General features: G+C 43.3%; 1 protein-coding gene across 1 annotated transcript in view; it reads right to left on the reverse strand.

Moving 5' to 3' along the window:
- Positions 1–17,720, reverse strand: part of ROS1 (ROS proto-oncogene 1, receptor tyrosine kinase) — a 335,661-nt gene that overhangs the window by 179,554 nt on the left and 138,387 nt on the right. Inside the window, exons 23-24 of the mRNA XM_088481008.1 lie at positions 15,950–16,245; positions 7,467–7,643 (exon numbers count right to left, since the gene is read on the reverse strand). Coding sequence (XP_088337134.1) covers positions 7,467–7,643; positions 15,950–16,245 — 473 coding nt within the window. The remainder of the gene's footprint in view (positions 1–7,466; positions 7,644–15,949; positions 16,246–17,720) is intronic.

Below are 17,720 nucleotides of genomic sequence, written 5' to 3' on the forward strand. Positions count from 1 at the left end.
TGGTGCAGAATTTTCTGAAAAGCGACAGGGGCGTGCAGGAGACGCTTTGGGTGGCCCGAAAAATTTCTGGCCACTTTCGCCATTCAGCGACTGCGTGCCAAAGACTGGAGCGCCAGCAAACACTCTTGAACCTGCCCCGCCATCACCTGAAGCAAGAGGTTGTGACGCGGTGGAACTCAACCCTCTATATGCTTCAGAGGATGGAGGAGCAGCAAAAGGCCATACAAGCCTATACATCCACCTATGACATAGGCAAAGGAGGGGGTATGCACCTGACTCAAGCGCAGTGGAGAATGATTTCCGTGTTGTGCAAGGTTCTTCAGCCCTTCGAACTTGCCACACGTGAAGTCAGTTCAGACACTGCCAGCTTGAGTCAGGTCATTCCCCTCATCAGGCTTTTGCAGAAGCAGCTGGAGAAAGTGAAGGAGGAGATAAGACGGAGCGATTCCGCTCGGCATGTGGGACTTGTGGATGAAGCCCTTCATTCGCTTTGCCAGGATTCCAGGGTGGTCAATCTGTTGAAATCAGACCACTACATTTTGGCCACCGTGCTCGATCCTAGGTTTAAAGCCTATGTGGTGTCTCTCTTTCCGGCCGACACAAGCCTGCAGAGGTGCAAAGACCTGCTGGTGAACACACTGTCAGCTGAAGCGGAACGTGACACGTCAACGGCTCCTTCTTCATTTTCTCCCGCAACTGGGGCTGCCAGGAAAAAACTTAGGTATCCTAAGCAACCCGCTGGCGGTGATGCAGGGCAGGCAGGACCAAGTTTGGACATCTGGTCCGGACTGAAGGACCTGGCAACAATTTCTGACATGTCTACTGTCACTGCATATGATACTGTCACCATTGACAGAATGGTGGAGGATTACATCGGTGACAGCATCCAAGTAGGCATGTCAGACAGTCCATACCTGTACTGGCAGGAAAAAGAGGCAATTTGGAGGCCCCTGTACAAACTGGCTCTATTTTACCTGAGTTGCCCCCCCTCCAGTGTGTACTCCGAAAGAGTGTTTAGTGCAGCCGGGAACCTTGTCAGCGAAAGGCGTAGGAAGTTGCTTCCACAGAATGTGGAGAAGATGATGTTCATCAAAATGAATTATCAGCTCTTCCAGGGAGACCAGCCTCCAGAAGGTACAGAGGGACCTGTGGTGGTGGATTCAAGTGGGGACGAGTTAATACTTTGTGAGGATGAGGATGTACACACTGAAGAGGGTGAGGAATCGGTGGATGAGGAGGATGAGGATGACATCTTGCCTCCGTAGAGCCAGTTTGTGCAGGGACACATTAATTGCCAGCTTGTTTTGTGGGGGCCCAAACGAACCAATCATTTCAGCCACAGTTGTGTGGCAGACCCTGGCGATTAAATGATTGATTTGTTAAAGTGTGCATGTCCTGTTTATACAACATAAGGGTGGGTGGGAGGGCCCAAGGACAATTCCATCTTGCACCTCTTTTTTTCTTTGCATTATGTACAGTTTGGGGCCTAGTTTTTCTAACTGCCATCCTGCCTGCCACTGCAGTGTCACTCCTAGATGGGTCACGTGTTTGTGCCGCCCACTCGTGTCGCTTAGCATAGTCATCCAGCTACCTCGGTGCAACCTTTTGGACATAAAAACACTATTGTGAGGTGTGAGGTGTTCAGAATAGACTGGAAATGAGTGGAAATTAAGGTTATTGAGGTTAATAATAGCATAGGAGCAGAAAAACCTACAAATTCTGTGATTTTAGCTGTTTTTATGCTTTTTTTCAAAAAAATACAGATCCAAAACACAAAACCCAGAACCCAAAACACGGAAGGGTGGTTTTGGCAAAACCAATCCAGATCCAAAACACGAAGAAAGATCCAGATCCAAAACCAAAACACAAAACACGAAAAGTGGCCGGTGCACACCCCTAACATATATATATATATATATATATATATATATAAAACACTTAGCTGTATCCATAGAAACAGGCAAGATAGACCAGCACACCAGCCTTAAAGGCAAAAATTAATCCATTTATTTAGTCATAGAAAAAATGGCATCAAACTGCATGTCAAAAATATTGAGTGGTATATCGATACTTATCAAAGTAATGCAGTCTCAAGCATAGTGATAGCTCCCAGCCCCGACAGCTGTTTCGGTGTTACCACCTTCATCAAGGGTCAGCCATACTGAACATGTCAGCAGAGGCCATATAAATACCAAACTACCTAATGGTGAAAACAATCACCTGTGTGCACACCTGAACTCTGGCATCACTCGGCGTGACCGGAAGTCTGGCCGCGGACAGCGGAACACACGTCGCCACCCCACCTCACTGTGGTTAGCAACGGAGTTCCGCCTGGCCGGATCCGACATCATGGACACGACGGAACTCAAACAGCTACCCCGGCTAACACCGGACATTGCTGTATGGTTCCGTCTAACCGGAAGTGATGTCATAGTCACTAACATCCTATAACTGGATAAAAGATATCCCGTGGTGCAAACGGCCCCGATCACCATGACAACAGGGGGCGATCAACAAAGAACCGCCCCATGAGGCACAGAACATCGAGGACAACAATAACCAGGATCAGAACCATAGTAACATTTATAAAAAATTAGCACAATAGCAGCCTCATTCAGTGATAAACAATCTCTACAGTGAATCAATCATATTCAAATATTAAGATCAATATGCAAAATTCTTAATATAAACAAAGTTCTAAACTGTAAACAAGTTACAAAAAAATTATTTTTTATCCATAATAAAATCTTTACGACTGAACCATTAGCAGCTACTGATAAATTAGCCCTATTTCATAATTACGCTAAATATTAGTTAAATTCAGATAATGCATCACTAATAATATTAATCACTGTAAGGTGCACACATCAGTTAGAGAATGGATCATTTAAAGAAAGAGTATAGTAAATGCATAACCAACATTATACTAATGCAATTATAGTTAACCCCTGCAGTCACTCATAGTGCATCATAGAAACGATGAAAAGGTAAATTCCTCATTGAGTCCCAAAGGAGACATCGAATCCAATCGATATATCCACTCGCATTCCCGTTGCAAAAGCAATTTATGTCTGTCACCACCTCTTCTCAGTGGCGGAATATGGTCTATTGGCATAAAAACAAAATCATTCATGCTGTGACCATGTCCAATGAAGTGTCTCGCTACAGGCGGTGTGCTGGTGTCAATTAAAGTAACAGCTTTTTTAATTGAGGATCGATGAAGTGCAATACGTTCCTTGACCATTCGTATGGTCTTGCCCACATATAATTTTTTACATGGACATAGTATCAAATATACCACATATTTTGTCTCACAAGTCATGCGATGTCGAAGCTGGTAACGTATGCCGGTAGTAGGATGACAAAAATATTCCCCCGTTAATAAATATCGGCAATTGATGTAACCACCACATTTGAAAGCTCCAGTTTTAAGTGTAAGCCAGTTAGTGTGAATGCTGACCCTTGGACTTACATCAGAAAAAGTGATCCTTTCTTTCAAGTTAGGGCTACGCTTGTAGCAAAATAATGGATTTTGCTGGCAATGTGGACCCAATATAGGATCAGTTCGCAAAATATGCCAGTGTTTCAAGATCACTTTTCTCATCAATGCTGATGTGATGGAATATGTACTGGAAATTATCATCCTTTCAGGCTTGTCCCTTTTAGTATCAGGGTTTAACAAATCTTCTCTTTTCAATGTGAGACATTTTTGAATGGCTTCCTGCACTTCTCCAGTGCCATATTCTCTATCAATGAAACTTTGACCCATCAACTGTAGGGCCTCCCGGACTTGTTGCATGTTGGAGGTAGTTCTTACTACTCTCAGTTATTGGGAATACGGTAATCCCTTTTTCAAGGGTTGAGGATGAAAACTACTAGCCAGTAGTAATGTGTTTTTATCAGTTGGCTTCTTAAAAATTGCTGTAGTAAATGTATTTGTCTCAATTGATATCAAAACATCCAAAAAAGAGATGCTGAGTGCACTGCAGGAGAATGTAAATCTAATAGAACCCGTTCTATTAGATTTACACTAATAGCTCACTCCGGCTTCCGAGTCCCGCGGTGTGCAGTGCACTATGGGAGAGACCTCATGACGTCATGACATCTCTCCCATAGTTCAGAGGAGCAGCCAGGCGGACAGCAGGAGCAGGGCTTAAGGTAAGCATTGTTTTCTTTGTGTGTGTAAGTGGCTTCACTATAGGGGGCATAACTTCGGGGGTTATTACTACAGGGGGCATTACTTCTACAGGGGGCATTACTACAGGGGACACCACTCCAGGGGACACTGCATAAGGGGCACCAGTCCTGGGGGTACTGCATAAGGGGCACTACCACTACTGTGGACTCTGCATAAGGGCCACCATTACTGGGGGCACTGAATAAGGGGCACCACTACTGGAGGCACTGTATAAGGGGCACTACCACTATTGGGGGAACTGCATAAGGGGCACTGCATAAGGGGCAATACCACTGTGGGCACCCGCTAAGTGTTTTATATATATATATATATATATATATATATATATGTATATATATATATATATACATATATAATGTGTGTGTGTGTGTGTGAGTATATATATATATATATATATATATATATATATATTATGCAAATATTGTAAATACTGCTGTGTGTTTTGTATGGAGATCTATTGACCCTGCACCCAATTGTTGACTAAATTGTGTGCGATTTTTCCATGAATTATTTTATATATATATATATATATATATATATATACATACACACACAGGGGTCGAAGTGGGCCAGAACGGGACAGAACTGCATTCCGTCACTTCTAATTGGATTTCCGCCTCCTCCGACCCACCTAAGCCCGGGGCCGCAGGGAGGCTCCATTTGCCGGGCGACCGCTGAGATTTTGTTACCAGCGGGCGCCCGGCTCCCTCCCCGCAGCGGCAGCCGGAGCTCACTCCGGCTTCCGAGTCCCGCGGTGTGCAGTGCACTATGGGAGAGACCTCATGACGTCATGACATCTCTCCCATAGTTCAGAGGAGCAGCCAGGCGGACAGCAGGAGCAGGGCTTAAGGTAAGCATTGTTTTCTTTGTGTGTGTAAGTGGCTTCACTATAGGGGGCATAACTTCGGGGGTTATTACTACAGGGGGCATTACTTCTACAGGGGGCATTACTACAGGGGACACCACTCCAGGGGACACTGCATAAGGGGCACCAGTCCTGGGGGTACTGCATAAGGGGCACTACCACTACTGTGGACTCTGCATAAGGGCCACCACTACTGGGGGCACTGAATAAGGGGCACCACTACTGGAGGCACTGTATAAGGGGCACTACCACTATTGGGGGAACTGCATAAGGGGCACTGCATAAGGGGCAATACCACTGTGGGCACTGCATAAGCTGCACTACCACTACTGGGGGCACTACTACTGAGGGCACTGCATAAGGGGCACTACCACTACTGGGGGCACTGCATAAGGGGCACCACTACTGGGGGCACTGCATAAGGGGCACTACTACAATGGGCATTGCATAAGGGGCACTACTGTTGTGGGCATTGTATAAGGGTCACTACTACTGTGGACATTAAGTCATTAGGGGCACTACTACTGTGGGCACTGTGTATAAGGGGCACAAATGTGGGCATTGTGTAAAAGGGGCACTGCTGTGTGTCATACATGAATAAGGGACACTACTATGTGGTGTAATGTAAATCAGGGGTAAATCAAGATTGTGCTACAGTGTGGCATAATTTGAATTGGAATATAAGGAGGGGCTCTAGACTGCACACCCTAATAGTAATGAAAGGTGCCATCATGCTGAGATTTTAAAGTGACATATGCAAAAAACAGTTGCAGATGCACTATGCGATCATTACTGTATACTTACATTTTATTTTTTATAAATAAATTTAAATGTATACAGTAATGATCGCATAGTGCATCTGCAACTCTGTTTTTTGTATAATTTGAATTGGGAATACTATTAGGTGACCACGCCCCTCTCTTTTGAGACCACGCCCTTCTTCTTTTTTCGGCACACCCATATGGCATGCGCTGTCCCTTTTTTTAAACAAGCATCGAGGGGGGGGTGAGTTGCACCACTTCTCTAGGACCACTTTAAGCACTGTATAGATACAGTAGATAGATAGATTGATAGATAGATAGATAGATAGATAGATAGATAGATAGATAGATAGATAGATAGATAGATAATTCCATCTTTGTTTTCAATGGATATAATTTTAATCTCAATATGTAATAACAAAAATAATAATAATTATTATAATCTTAAAATGATTGCGATTTAGACAACGCTGCATCATCAACCAACAAAAGCATTGTAATTCTGTGCAAATCCACCTAGTATACAAAGGGACTGTTTCGGCAAGGAACGCAGTTGCTAGTAGACACGCAATCTGCTGATTGTTGCATTCTGTGCATCAGTATGCATCGCAGTGCGTGAACCGGCCACTGACTACACAGTGACTACGCAGACCCATCGCAGAGTGATTGACAGGAAGTGCCATTTGTGGGTGGTGACTAGGGGGTGGTTGGAGAAACGCAGGCGTTCCAGTGCGTTTGAACGCCATTGCATGCGTGTGCATAAATTACCCACTGCGATGCCCTACGCAGCCTGAGGCGTGCGTGGAAGTTACCAATTACTGAGTAAGGTCAGAGCTTGTGCAAGTGTGCATGAGACTGCGATGGTACTCGATTGTACTGATGTTTTTGCAGTCTTGCTAAACATTACTGATGTGTGTAAGGTAAAGTGGGGGTCCTTATGTAATTCAGCAGTGGAATTGTGACCGCAATGGATCAGCATACTATCGCAGTTGAACTGCGTGCATAATTGCTATTGCATTCGCAGTTGCGATCCGTAATGAATCAGGCCCAAAGTTTCAGCATTTCTATCCATAATTTATTGGAATTTCTTGAATTTGGACTAATTCCTCCAGTTCCCTAGAGAGGAACAAAGCTCCTGTATCCTGCCCACATCTCCCAAGTAGAGGCTGTTGCAGGGGACGTGATGATGCAATTCCCTATGAATCATGCCACCGTTGTTGCTTCGTCCTTGACGCAATGCTGAAAATGGTACATTATGTTGTGTGAGAGGCAGAGCCATGATAACACATTTCGTAGCCATCTGGATCTAACCTTCATCTTATCTTATATAGTCAAGTGGAGAAACGTTGGCAAGTATGTTCTTACCAATAAAGTTGAATGGACATTTTGGGTCTCATTCGAAGTTAAACAGACCTGTGATGCCCAGGCTGGAGTTGGCATAAAATTATGACATGGGGCCCAAAACTGCAGGAGTCATTGTTAGCATAGCCTGGTGGCCATACTTGCAGGGGGAACTCATGCTCTTGATCCCCCTGTGGTATCCTTTGAGTATATACCTATGCGGCCACATACTTGCATGCATGCAAAACTGCAGCTTAGAAAAAAATCTATTTTATAGGTCTACACCACCAAGCCAATTTACCTGGAAAGGGTTGCAGTGATGTGCTGTATGCTGTAACCTTAACATGTTCTTGAATCATTTGCAGCAAATTTGGCATTTTGTTACTTTTACTTGCTTGATAAATACTTGTATTTTCTTTATTTTGAATGCTCCAGTATATGAAGTGGTCATCCACCGTCAAACTAGTTATTGTGGCACCTTCAACTGAGAAACAAAGCAGAGTAACTGAAACTGAATGCAAGAACCCCCACTGTGCCAGGGTCCAGGAGTACAAATATGTCAAGTTTCAATATCATTTAAAAATGCATAAACGAAAATGTTAAAGTCTCCCCAAAGTGCAGCCATGTTTATCAATAATCCAAGTAGCAAAATAAAAGACAGCACTGCTGAATTATTGCAAAGATTACTTTCTTTCTTTTAATGAGGAGTGCAGATATCCTATACTGTAAGTATGTAAGGTAGACAAGTCCAACAGCTGCTTTGAGGTTGGAGGAATTTGCCTGTACTTCCACTGTACCCTTGCAGACTGATCCTCCTGAAACCATGCAGCCCACTCCTCCTCCAACTAACAGGGTTGACTCTAATTGTCCTTCTCTGCAAAAAGTCCTTCAGGTGATTACGACCTCGGAGAACAGAGTCACTAATAAAATGGGGGAGGTGCAGGTGGACATCTCCTTAATCCATCCTTATCTTCAAAAAATGAGGGAGAGGGTTGGAAAGGCTGAACATCATATCTCCGCTCTTGGGGATCTTACTTCTCCCATGAAATGCCAGATTACAATCCTGACTGCTTTGATGGCCTCTTATAAACCAAGTCATCAGATATGGGGGTAAATGTAATAGCCTGCAGACTGCAAGCAGGGCTGGCCCGAGCCTAATTTTTTTGGTAAGCGAAGATAGATTTTGGCGCCCCCTTGGTGGACTTTGTGCGTACCAAAGGCAGGAGCCTGAAAAAGGAAAAGAGTGTGGTCTCGTGGGAAAAGCTGTACCCACAAGCCATACATTTAATATCTTGAACTAGCGGGGACAGCGCACAGTCCGCAAAGGGGCGTGGCCTTGTGGCAGGGGCATGGTCTTGTTGCGGGGGCATGGCCTTGTTGCACACCACCGTTCGTCAATCTGGGGCACCCGACAGAGCAATTCAATTGTTGCTCCAATCGGGCCCCCATTACTTTTCACACCCCCAAAAGTATTGGGTTTAGCCGCACAAAGCGGCTAACCCCGACTAAAGTCCTGGCTGCACAGTGAAAAATGCCGTTTGTCCCTAGTGTGAGCGTGTGGTAGGGAAACTAGATTGTAAGCTCCACTGGGGCAGGGACTGACGTGAATGCCCAAATATTCTCTGTAAAATCGCTGCAGAATATATGTGCACTATATGGGATGGGTACGGGATGCCGGCGCTTGGAATCCTGACAGGGTTAGAATACCATGGTCAAAATATTGATCACATTCCGCGTATATATAAATAACTATTAATAAATATATTGCCCTCATAGAAAACATACAGAAAATACAAACTATTTGAAGTTAAGTATTTATGATACAAATACATAGATACTGTACTCACTTCCATTTCAAACTGATAAATAACAAACACTAATATATTTATATATATATATATATATATATATATATATTATAATCATTAGTTCAATTAATTGCTTAAAATAAATGTTTAATTTATACAGTAGGCAAATAAGATATATATGTATATTATATAACTCCCAACAGCTGTTTTCCTGTGAACATGGTAATGCCTGCACTTTATACACACACACATTGTAAATATACTAGACACATTTGGGAGTTTTAAAAAAAACCCTATTGAATGATAAATTAAACTAATAACCCCCCACCTTCCAGGCTGCAACAACCCCCTGGCTCCAAGACAGTGGCAGACAGCCTGACAGGTGGGTGATCACTGCTCACCTTCATTAAAGAAAAAATGTGGGTGTCCTATGAGGAGTACCTCAGCGTAGCTCCTCATCACTAGCAGCAGTCACAGTGGTGAAGCAGCACACAAGCAGTCCGGGCAGATGGGTTGGAGGGCGCATGTGTGTGGCGCCGGCGCGACGTTATGACGCCATGTTGAGCTGCTCTGCTTGCACAGCGTGCCTACATAGAATAGATGAAGGCAGGGCAAGGGGAGACAGAGCGTGCCTGTGGCCATGCCGGGAAACTGAATTGCAGGCCGGTTGCTTAGCAGCGCCCTCTGCCGGCGTAACGGGTGGACCGGCCCTGACTGCAAGCATCAGCGAGTCGCATGCGAGACTGCCAGATGTTTTAACCACTTAACTGACGATTTTCTAAATTTCTGAACCGCTAAGAAATTGTCAAGTTTCTTTATGAGTGAATTAGGTGAAGAACATCTATTTCAACTTATCCAAAATGATTTCATTTAAAAAAAAAGGTTTTTTGGGGGTTTTTTTTTATATTTGTAAAAAAAAGTTTTTTTCAAACATCAGAACATTGGATCACCACCATCTGAACATTTTGAAAATCAGAAACATCAAAAACATTGCGACCATCGTGACTTTCATTTTACAGTGGATTCAGGCACCAGGTACACTTTGGCGGGTGATGGGGGATTTAATTTACCTTTTCCCAGCAACTGCTAATCTCTGCAGCCTCTGGATGGAGGGGGCCTTTTGTGCTGACCGATCAGCAGTGACCGCCAGCACGACAGACACTGGGGGGGAGGGTGCAGGCAAGTAGAGGGACCGGAATGTCCTTCTGAGAGCAGCAGCTGCGGATAGATTCTCTTTCTGCAGCCGCCCACACTGTTTATCTGACTGGTCAAAATATTGAGACAAGATCAGATAAAGCACTGCCTGGTGTGGTTGGAAAAATATGACCATGCCAGTAAAGTGGTTAAAGCAGCAGTCATTTAAAATGTTACTTTAAAGCATCTGGCAGTCTCGCATGGAACTCGTAGATGCTTGCAGTCTGCAGGCTTTTACATTTACCCCATTGAGAGCAGACTGCAAAGAAATAACTTAAGTTTTGTGGATATCCCTGGCAGGTACTAATTAAATATGCAGTAACTTTCCCATGCTTAGGGGAAGCTAATGCAGGAGTATTCCAGCCAAGAAGACTACCGCTGGTGAGAGCCATTGTCTGTTGCAGGGCTTAATAAATAGGGAGATGCCTTATCACCTGCAAACACAGATGCTTTTGCCAGATTTTAGAGCTCTTCTCCCATTCATATTGAGACCCCAGAGATTATAAACTCTAATAGGGCAAAAGTTTATGTTAATGATTCACTTGTTATATAAACCATTATCATTATCTGCGATATTTAAATTAAATATTTATTGTAAATACATTATATTTACAAAACATTTGCTACATTTGCTACCTAACTAACCTCCAGATATAGTCACTACTTGCAGGCATGCAGAGAAGGTGCGGGGTGTGGCTTATATATGCAGGGCCACAATATTTACAATAGACTGGACCAAAGCCCAGACTATTTTTCATTATATTTTGTAGTTTGAGTCTATGGGACTGATTCTGAGTTGCATGTAAAGTGGCTTTGGCTGCAGTCAGCCATGGAAACTAGAGTTAAGTTACTGTGATATTCCACGCGGGGGTTAGTGCATGTACAAGAGGATTTTACACGGACGTCTGCAACCATCATCATCTATGCTAGGTGCCAGAGATACATCAGAAATAGGCTTCCCTTCCCCTTGTGCATGACTCAGAATCGCACATAGGGCCTGATTCAGAGCCGGACGCTCTGACAAGAGCGCTCGCTCTGAATCAGGGCCCTCCTACCTAAAATTAGTGCGGCCTCCTGGCCGCTCGCATAGTTGTGGGTGACCACCCACAGCTTATGCGAGCGGCCAAAAAGATGGTCGTGATGGTCAAGACCATCGCGACCATCGGGCTTGCAGCGAGACCCTGCGGTAGGGTCTCGCTGCCGCAAGCCCAGGAGTGCTTTTGGCTCTATCAGAGCAAAAAGCACTCCCACTGACATCACTAGTGATGTCAGTGGGGCCGGCCCCAGACGGTAGGCATTCCCATGGGAACACCTCCATCTGGGCAGCAACTCACTCACTCACCATCGACAGCACGCCCCCTTTGGTGCGAGACCCATTGGCCGTCGCTATGCGGGTCTTGCGCATGCGCACGACGGAACTCCCTCCATCGTGTGCATGCGCACTAGGACACCATCGACCCACTTGCGAGCGCTCAGTGCTCGCGAGCGGGTCTGAATCAGGCCCAGGGCTTTTAATACATGTGAAGAAAGGGGAGCAGGGTTTTTCTTGAGACATCAGGCTGCGTTAAGGATTTGGCTAGCCAATTTATCCTCATACTTGTCTAAGGAGTTAATGGGAAGATCCAAGAGAAAGGAATATAGGTTAATTGTTATGGAGGAATTTAATACTGCATGCAAGAGGTCCGCAATCAAATGACAAAAAGGGACTATTTTTGGGCAGGTCTACCAGATATGAATAAATGTACCCTGAGTCCAACAGCCTCTCCAACAAAGGGGAGGGATAGAGCTATACATTTTATGAAGTCTAGTGGGAACAATAAAAAACATTTTTTTATTGTTCTCCTTCACTAACGTAGATATTAAAAACCTAGCAATATGCTACCTTATTAGCATCTTCCTAGCAATACACTCCCTAACTAGCACCTTCCTCTTGGGGTAGGGCACCTGAATCTTCCTCCCACTGGGATTCATAATGGGGCATGGAGGGCTCTACCAAGAGGTTTAGGGAGTTGTAAAGGTGAGAAATTAGACCAGATTGTAAGGGTTTATGGTAACAGAGGGACTCAAATGAATTCAGGGGATAAGACAGGCTCAAATGAAGAAGAGAGGTAACAAAATGGTGCAATAAAAGATAGAGGAATACATTAACGTTAAGAAAGGAGAATTTAGCCTGCAAGTCAACTAGGCAGCCAGCACCATCCAGCATCTCCACCATCCAGCATCAAACTGTACACACCTAGACCCTACACAGATTAGAGCAGGAGTGGGTCAATCCTGGAGAAAAGCTACAGGTCAATTTATAATGCCTGGTACAGGAGTCCCAAATTTGACAGGTAAAACTACAATCGGGATGACTAGAAAATACTAGAGGTCAGACACTAGGGAGGTGACATGGAAGGGCTAGCAGAGAAAACCTCTTTTAGACCATTAGGTAGGAAAGACTAGTAGGTCAGGAGCATTTGATGTCAGTCACAAAGGGGTGATAAACTAAGCTCAAACCAGAGATGGACTCCTGAGAAGAAAATGTGTGTGGAGGAAGAGCAAGGTTCTGAGTAACATAGGGAAAAAGAAGAAAAAGACATTCAGAGGAAACAAGCAAGGCAAGAAACCCCCAAAAACTGAAGAAAATAACAAACTAAAAAAAATAACAAACATAAGAAAAAAAACTGGCAAACAAGAGAAACAAAAATACAATAATGAAGACAGAAAATGTAAAATTATATGGAGGTTGCACAAGGGCCACCACTGGTAGTAAGCCAAATGACTAGTGGAAGAGTGGAAAAGTTGGCCTGGTTAGACCTAAATAGAGAGATAAAGCACCAAATCTAAAGGAACAGTCAGGTCCCTGAAGGGTACAGGAACTTGGAGGGCATGGTGACCCAATGAAGCAAATAAACTGAAGAAAATAACAAACTGAAGCAAATAAACTGGAAAAGAAGAGAAACAACAAGACAATAACAAAGGCAACAAATGCACTTGGGCCTCCAGTGGTAGGAAGCCAAACACCCCAAAATGTGGTAAAGTGACAAAGTGGACCAAGCTAAACCTAAATATAGAGAGAGTGCACCAACTCTAAAGGAACAGTCAGGTCCCTGAAGGGTGCAGGGACTTGGAATGTATTGAGAATCCATCTGAAGAGAGGACTCCATGAGTAAAAGGAGGAGCCACAAGAGGCAATGGATACTTGAAGGCCATAATGTGCCAGTTTTTTGAGGGGTCTCTTTGTGGTAGAAAGGGGAACCCACTGAAGTTGAAGAGTAGTGATGAAGGACTCCTTGCTGCAAGGACTTGCATGTGCACCAGAAGTACTTGATATCATAGGCTCTGAGTATTTTAGATATATCTTGTATTTCCCTCCATTGTCATAGATGACAAGTCTTGAAATATGAGAATAGTTGAGCCTTCAAAAGAAATGGAAGAAGACCAGTGAGCCATCAAATAGATTTTATTATTTGCCTTGAAGTAATGAAGACGCATAATGAGATCTCATGGTCAATTGAAATATTGTGATCTAGGGCACAGTGCATGATGTGCTCTGTCCAGCAGCAGCATAGGCTCAAGAACACAGATAAGGCAAAGAACGTAATCCTCTAGTTGTACAGATTATACCGACTCAAGGATGTTGCAGATACTAAGGTTGCTCTTCCTCTACCCTGTTATCCAGATCCTTATGTTTGTCAGATAGTAAAAAAATGTTGTGGCAGATTTGGGTGGTTTCCTGTTTATACATTTGCTGGAAGGTGATCATCTTTCATTTATAGAGCATCAACAAGAGAGCTGAGGTCAGTGACCCCCTTTTGGATGCCAAAGATTGTAGTGTGGAGCTCCTCTTGCATTGCCTGCCAAAAGTTCTGTATTTCAGTGAGGACTATTAGGATATCAGCCTTAGTGGATGAGGCAGATGAGTCTACCCCATCTGAGCCATCTTCAGACGTGCAGCCCAGGCTAACTTCAGACCTCCGGAAACACATGGGATGCCCACCACATGCAGCCCCGCAGTCATATCTCACACAACCATCCGGCGGGAGGAAGCCACCACCGGCTGCCAGAGGATTGCCGACAAACAGAAGGGATGGCGTGGTTGGTGTAGCACCTCAGTGTCGCAGGAGTCCTACCAAGAAGCAGACTGAATGCAGGCACCAAAGGAGAATCTCCAACACATGAGTTGAGGTAAGATTTCTGAAGCAAGAACTCAACAGGTATTTGGGACAGCCACAGAGCGGGTGGAAATAAGCTGTAGTGGAGATGGCCAAAATGCAGGTAGGATTTGAGACAATTCAAGATGGAGCACAACAATCACACATACGTCACCTTGACTGGCCTGGCGGCTCCTCCAATGCCTCCCCCCCCCCCAGAAAAATATATAGTTTTACTTAAATGCACACAAGAGGTGCAATGCTGCTGTAGGTTACCCTTTTCCCTCATGCAGAAATACAATACCAGAAAATGGTGAGAGCAATTACTGTATGTGAGCAAAGTAATAAATATAAAGCAGATACATTTAATAGCAGGCAATCTTACTAAAGGTCGATTTTAATCTGATTTATTCGATTTCAAAACTATCTAAATCGATGTGTTTCAGGAGTTAAATTGCAAATTTACTAACACTAAAATTGTCTTTAAGTAAATGTGTGAAACACAATATCTATGTTGATCGAGTTAGATCAATTTCAAATCGATTAAAATCGACCTTTAGTAAAACATCCCTGAAGTGGATGTTTTCCAAGTACAATGACCTTTACTTTAACTGCAATAATTTCGTACATGGGTCAATCTCAAAACTACTGAAGATGCTATAATAAAGTGAATAAGAATCCATGTATACAGTAGGTGTTCCCCTAAATAAAAGTAATAAAGTAGTTTATATCCCAGGACCTTTAAGTGTGTGAAATAAACATTGGTAATATAATGGAAACACAAGTTTCATAATTTGTTACACTTTGCATTTGCAGTCTAATTAAAATAAAATTATATTTATTTGAAAATGTTGCCAAATATTTCTGCATACATAGAAAAAACTAATTTTGATCACTTTGATTCTCTAGCAAATAAAAAAGTTAATCTCAATTTAATCAATGCATAGCAAATATTTATAAAGCTGTTTGAGCCTATTTAGGGGTCTATTTATTATACTTTAATTTCTACAAAAGTAGGTGAAAATTAACATTTTCCCCTACTTTTGTAAAAATTAAGGTTCAGGGTCATTCATTAAGCATGTAAAGCATGTCACAATTCTCCCCCGATGATTTATATGATTCATCAAGTTCCAAAAAAGCATTCTTTTCGCATAACAGCGTGGCTGGAACAGACACCAGCTACAGTTACACAAGGCAGGGGGCTGCTGGGACAGACACCAGCTACAGTTACACAAGGCAGGGGGCTGCTGGGACAGACACCAGCTACAGTTACACAAGGCAGGGGGTTGCTGGGACAGACACCGGCAGCAACGGGGAGGGTGCAGGTGCTTACACACACCTGCGGAGGGAGATCTGGTACAGACACCAGTGTCGGGGCGTGCAATTCTGAGGTTAGAGACAGCGGCGGGATTAGCGAGGGGGGAGGGGCATACGCATTGTGAGGAAATTCTTCAGCTGTAGGGGGAAAGTATCACAATTCTGAAACGCAGCTTTTCGGCAATACTTTTGTTAATGAGGCATGATGAATGCCTCTGAATGGTTTTTTAAACTCGCAGCGAGTTTAAAACATAATTATAACTAGAAATAATTATGTAATGGTGAATAGGCCCCCTAATCTTATACTGTAACACTACCGAACAACTTACCAGGCAGAAGAGGTACACTTATCACTTTCCAACAATGACATCCATCCAGATCAGAGGCCCAGATATTTGTGACATTAAACAGGAAGTATATGTAGGAGTTGTTCATATCCGTTGTATCCAAAGTAATCAAAGTTCCTAATTCCCAGTTCTTCAAAAACCTGTAGCAATCACAGCTACTTGCTGTAGCAATGGGTGTCTTATAATACTGTCCAAAAACATTTATTACTGTATCATTTACAATATCATAGTATGATATTCCATTACCATATTCCCAAGATTCTGTCCAGTACAAACGGCTGCAACATAAAAAATATATATATTAGGAAATGACAAATATTTAGAACATACTTGCACATCCAATACTACATACTCAATAGAAATATTTTGTCATGAGAACAGCAGAAGAAATATGAGACATATAGGGAGAAATGTAATAGACTGTAAGATGAGGCATTGATGCTATTCCAGCTAGTCTGCCTGATGTATGAATGCATCAATATTTTAAAAGGCAGAGCTAACTTGATTTTACTTATTAAAGTATTGCCGCTTTAAGACATTGGGCAGTCTCACTAATAATTGTGCTGATGCCTGCATCTCACAGGCTGTTATATTCCCCCATAGTGTACCAGTGACATTTGAAAATTGTCTCTTGTTGCAGCATATTACAACACCTCAAGATAAGATTGTTGCCTGAGAATAATCTCATTAAATCATTTTTGAGCATCCAGATAAGGCAAGCACTATTAGCTATGTCTACTGCCATCCACCATGTGATTTAGCCCCGAGTAGCCAGATTGGAAATAGATTGTGATGTTTGGCTTTCCAACAGAGCAGTAGATTTGTCACATGTAAAGCCAGCAAAATATTTTAATATATAATAAATATTATCCCATGGAGAATATTATACGTACTGTGTATTTGCTGTTATAGTGATGGTACTTGGATGTTTCAAATAATACCACCAAGAACTCATGTTGAATATTATTATGGGTTGGTTCAGAAATATATATTTATAGGATATGATGTATATCTTCCTACATCTTGTCTCAGCAAGAAACTCAGCATATTGTTCTTTTGTCTTATCCCAGGTTGACAACATCACGATTTAATGCATGCAACGACTGGATTATAGAGATGGTCATTGCAATAGTGCGAACCATTAGTTTCTGATGTCAATCCCTAATAGATTACCAGGGCTAGCAGCTGCTATGGGGCCCCTCTTCTGCAGGGCCCCATCTGGTTACCATCATTGCTGCTTCAGACCATGTTTTCCTCTGTCATCTCCTCTGAACGCAGTCAGCGGAGACTGTCCAGAGGCAGTAAGGAGCTTGGGGCCTGATTCAGAGCCGGACGCTATTTGCACTCGCTCGTTCCGAAAAAAGGGGTGGCTATTCAAATGAACCGTTCGCTCTTTGCGGTCTGTTCACGCCTCTAGGTCTGAACGAGCGAACAAAACTTGCGGTCGTTTTTTGGGAAACTACGCCCCCTGGCCGCTCGCATCCTACGTCGTGTCCGCTATTTATTAGATTAATCGAGTACATCGATCAGCGTATGAACTGCTCGCTATTCTTGTGGTTGGTTTTTCCTACCACAATCTTGCAAGCAGTTCTGACTATAAAATAACCCAGTGATGTGGTCAATGACGCTGCTGTATTAATTATGCACACCCATAAAACGCCCGTTTTGACCTTTAAGCACGCCTGCGTTCGGATCTCCACTCCCCGTTTTCAAGCACCTTCCCCTGTTACCACCCACATACGCCTCCTCCTGT

The sequence above is a fragment of the Taudactylus pleione genome, unplaced genomic scaffold (genome assembly GCF_031769625.1).
Source record: "Taudactylus pleione unplaced genomic scaffold, aTauple2 ptg000259l, whole genome shotgun sequence".
In the NCBI taxonomy this organism is placed as follows: domain Eukaryota; kingdom Metazoa; phylum Chordata; class Amphibia; order Anura; family Myobatrachidae; genus Taudactylus; species Taudactylus pleione.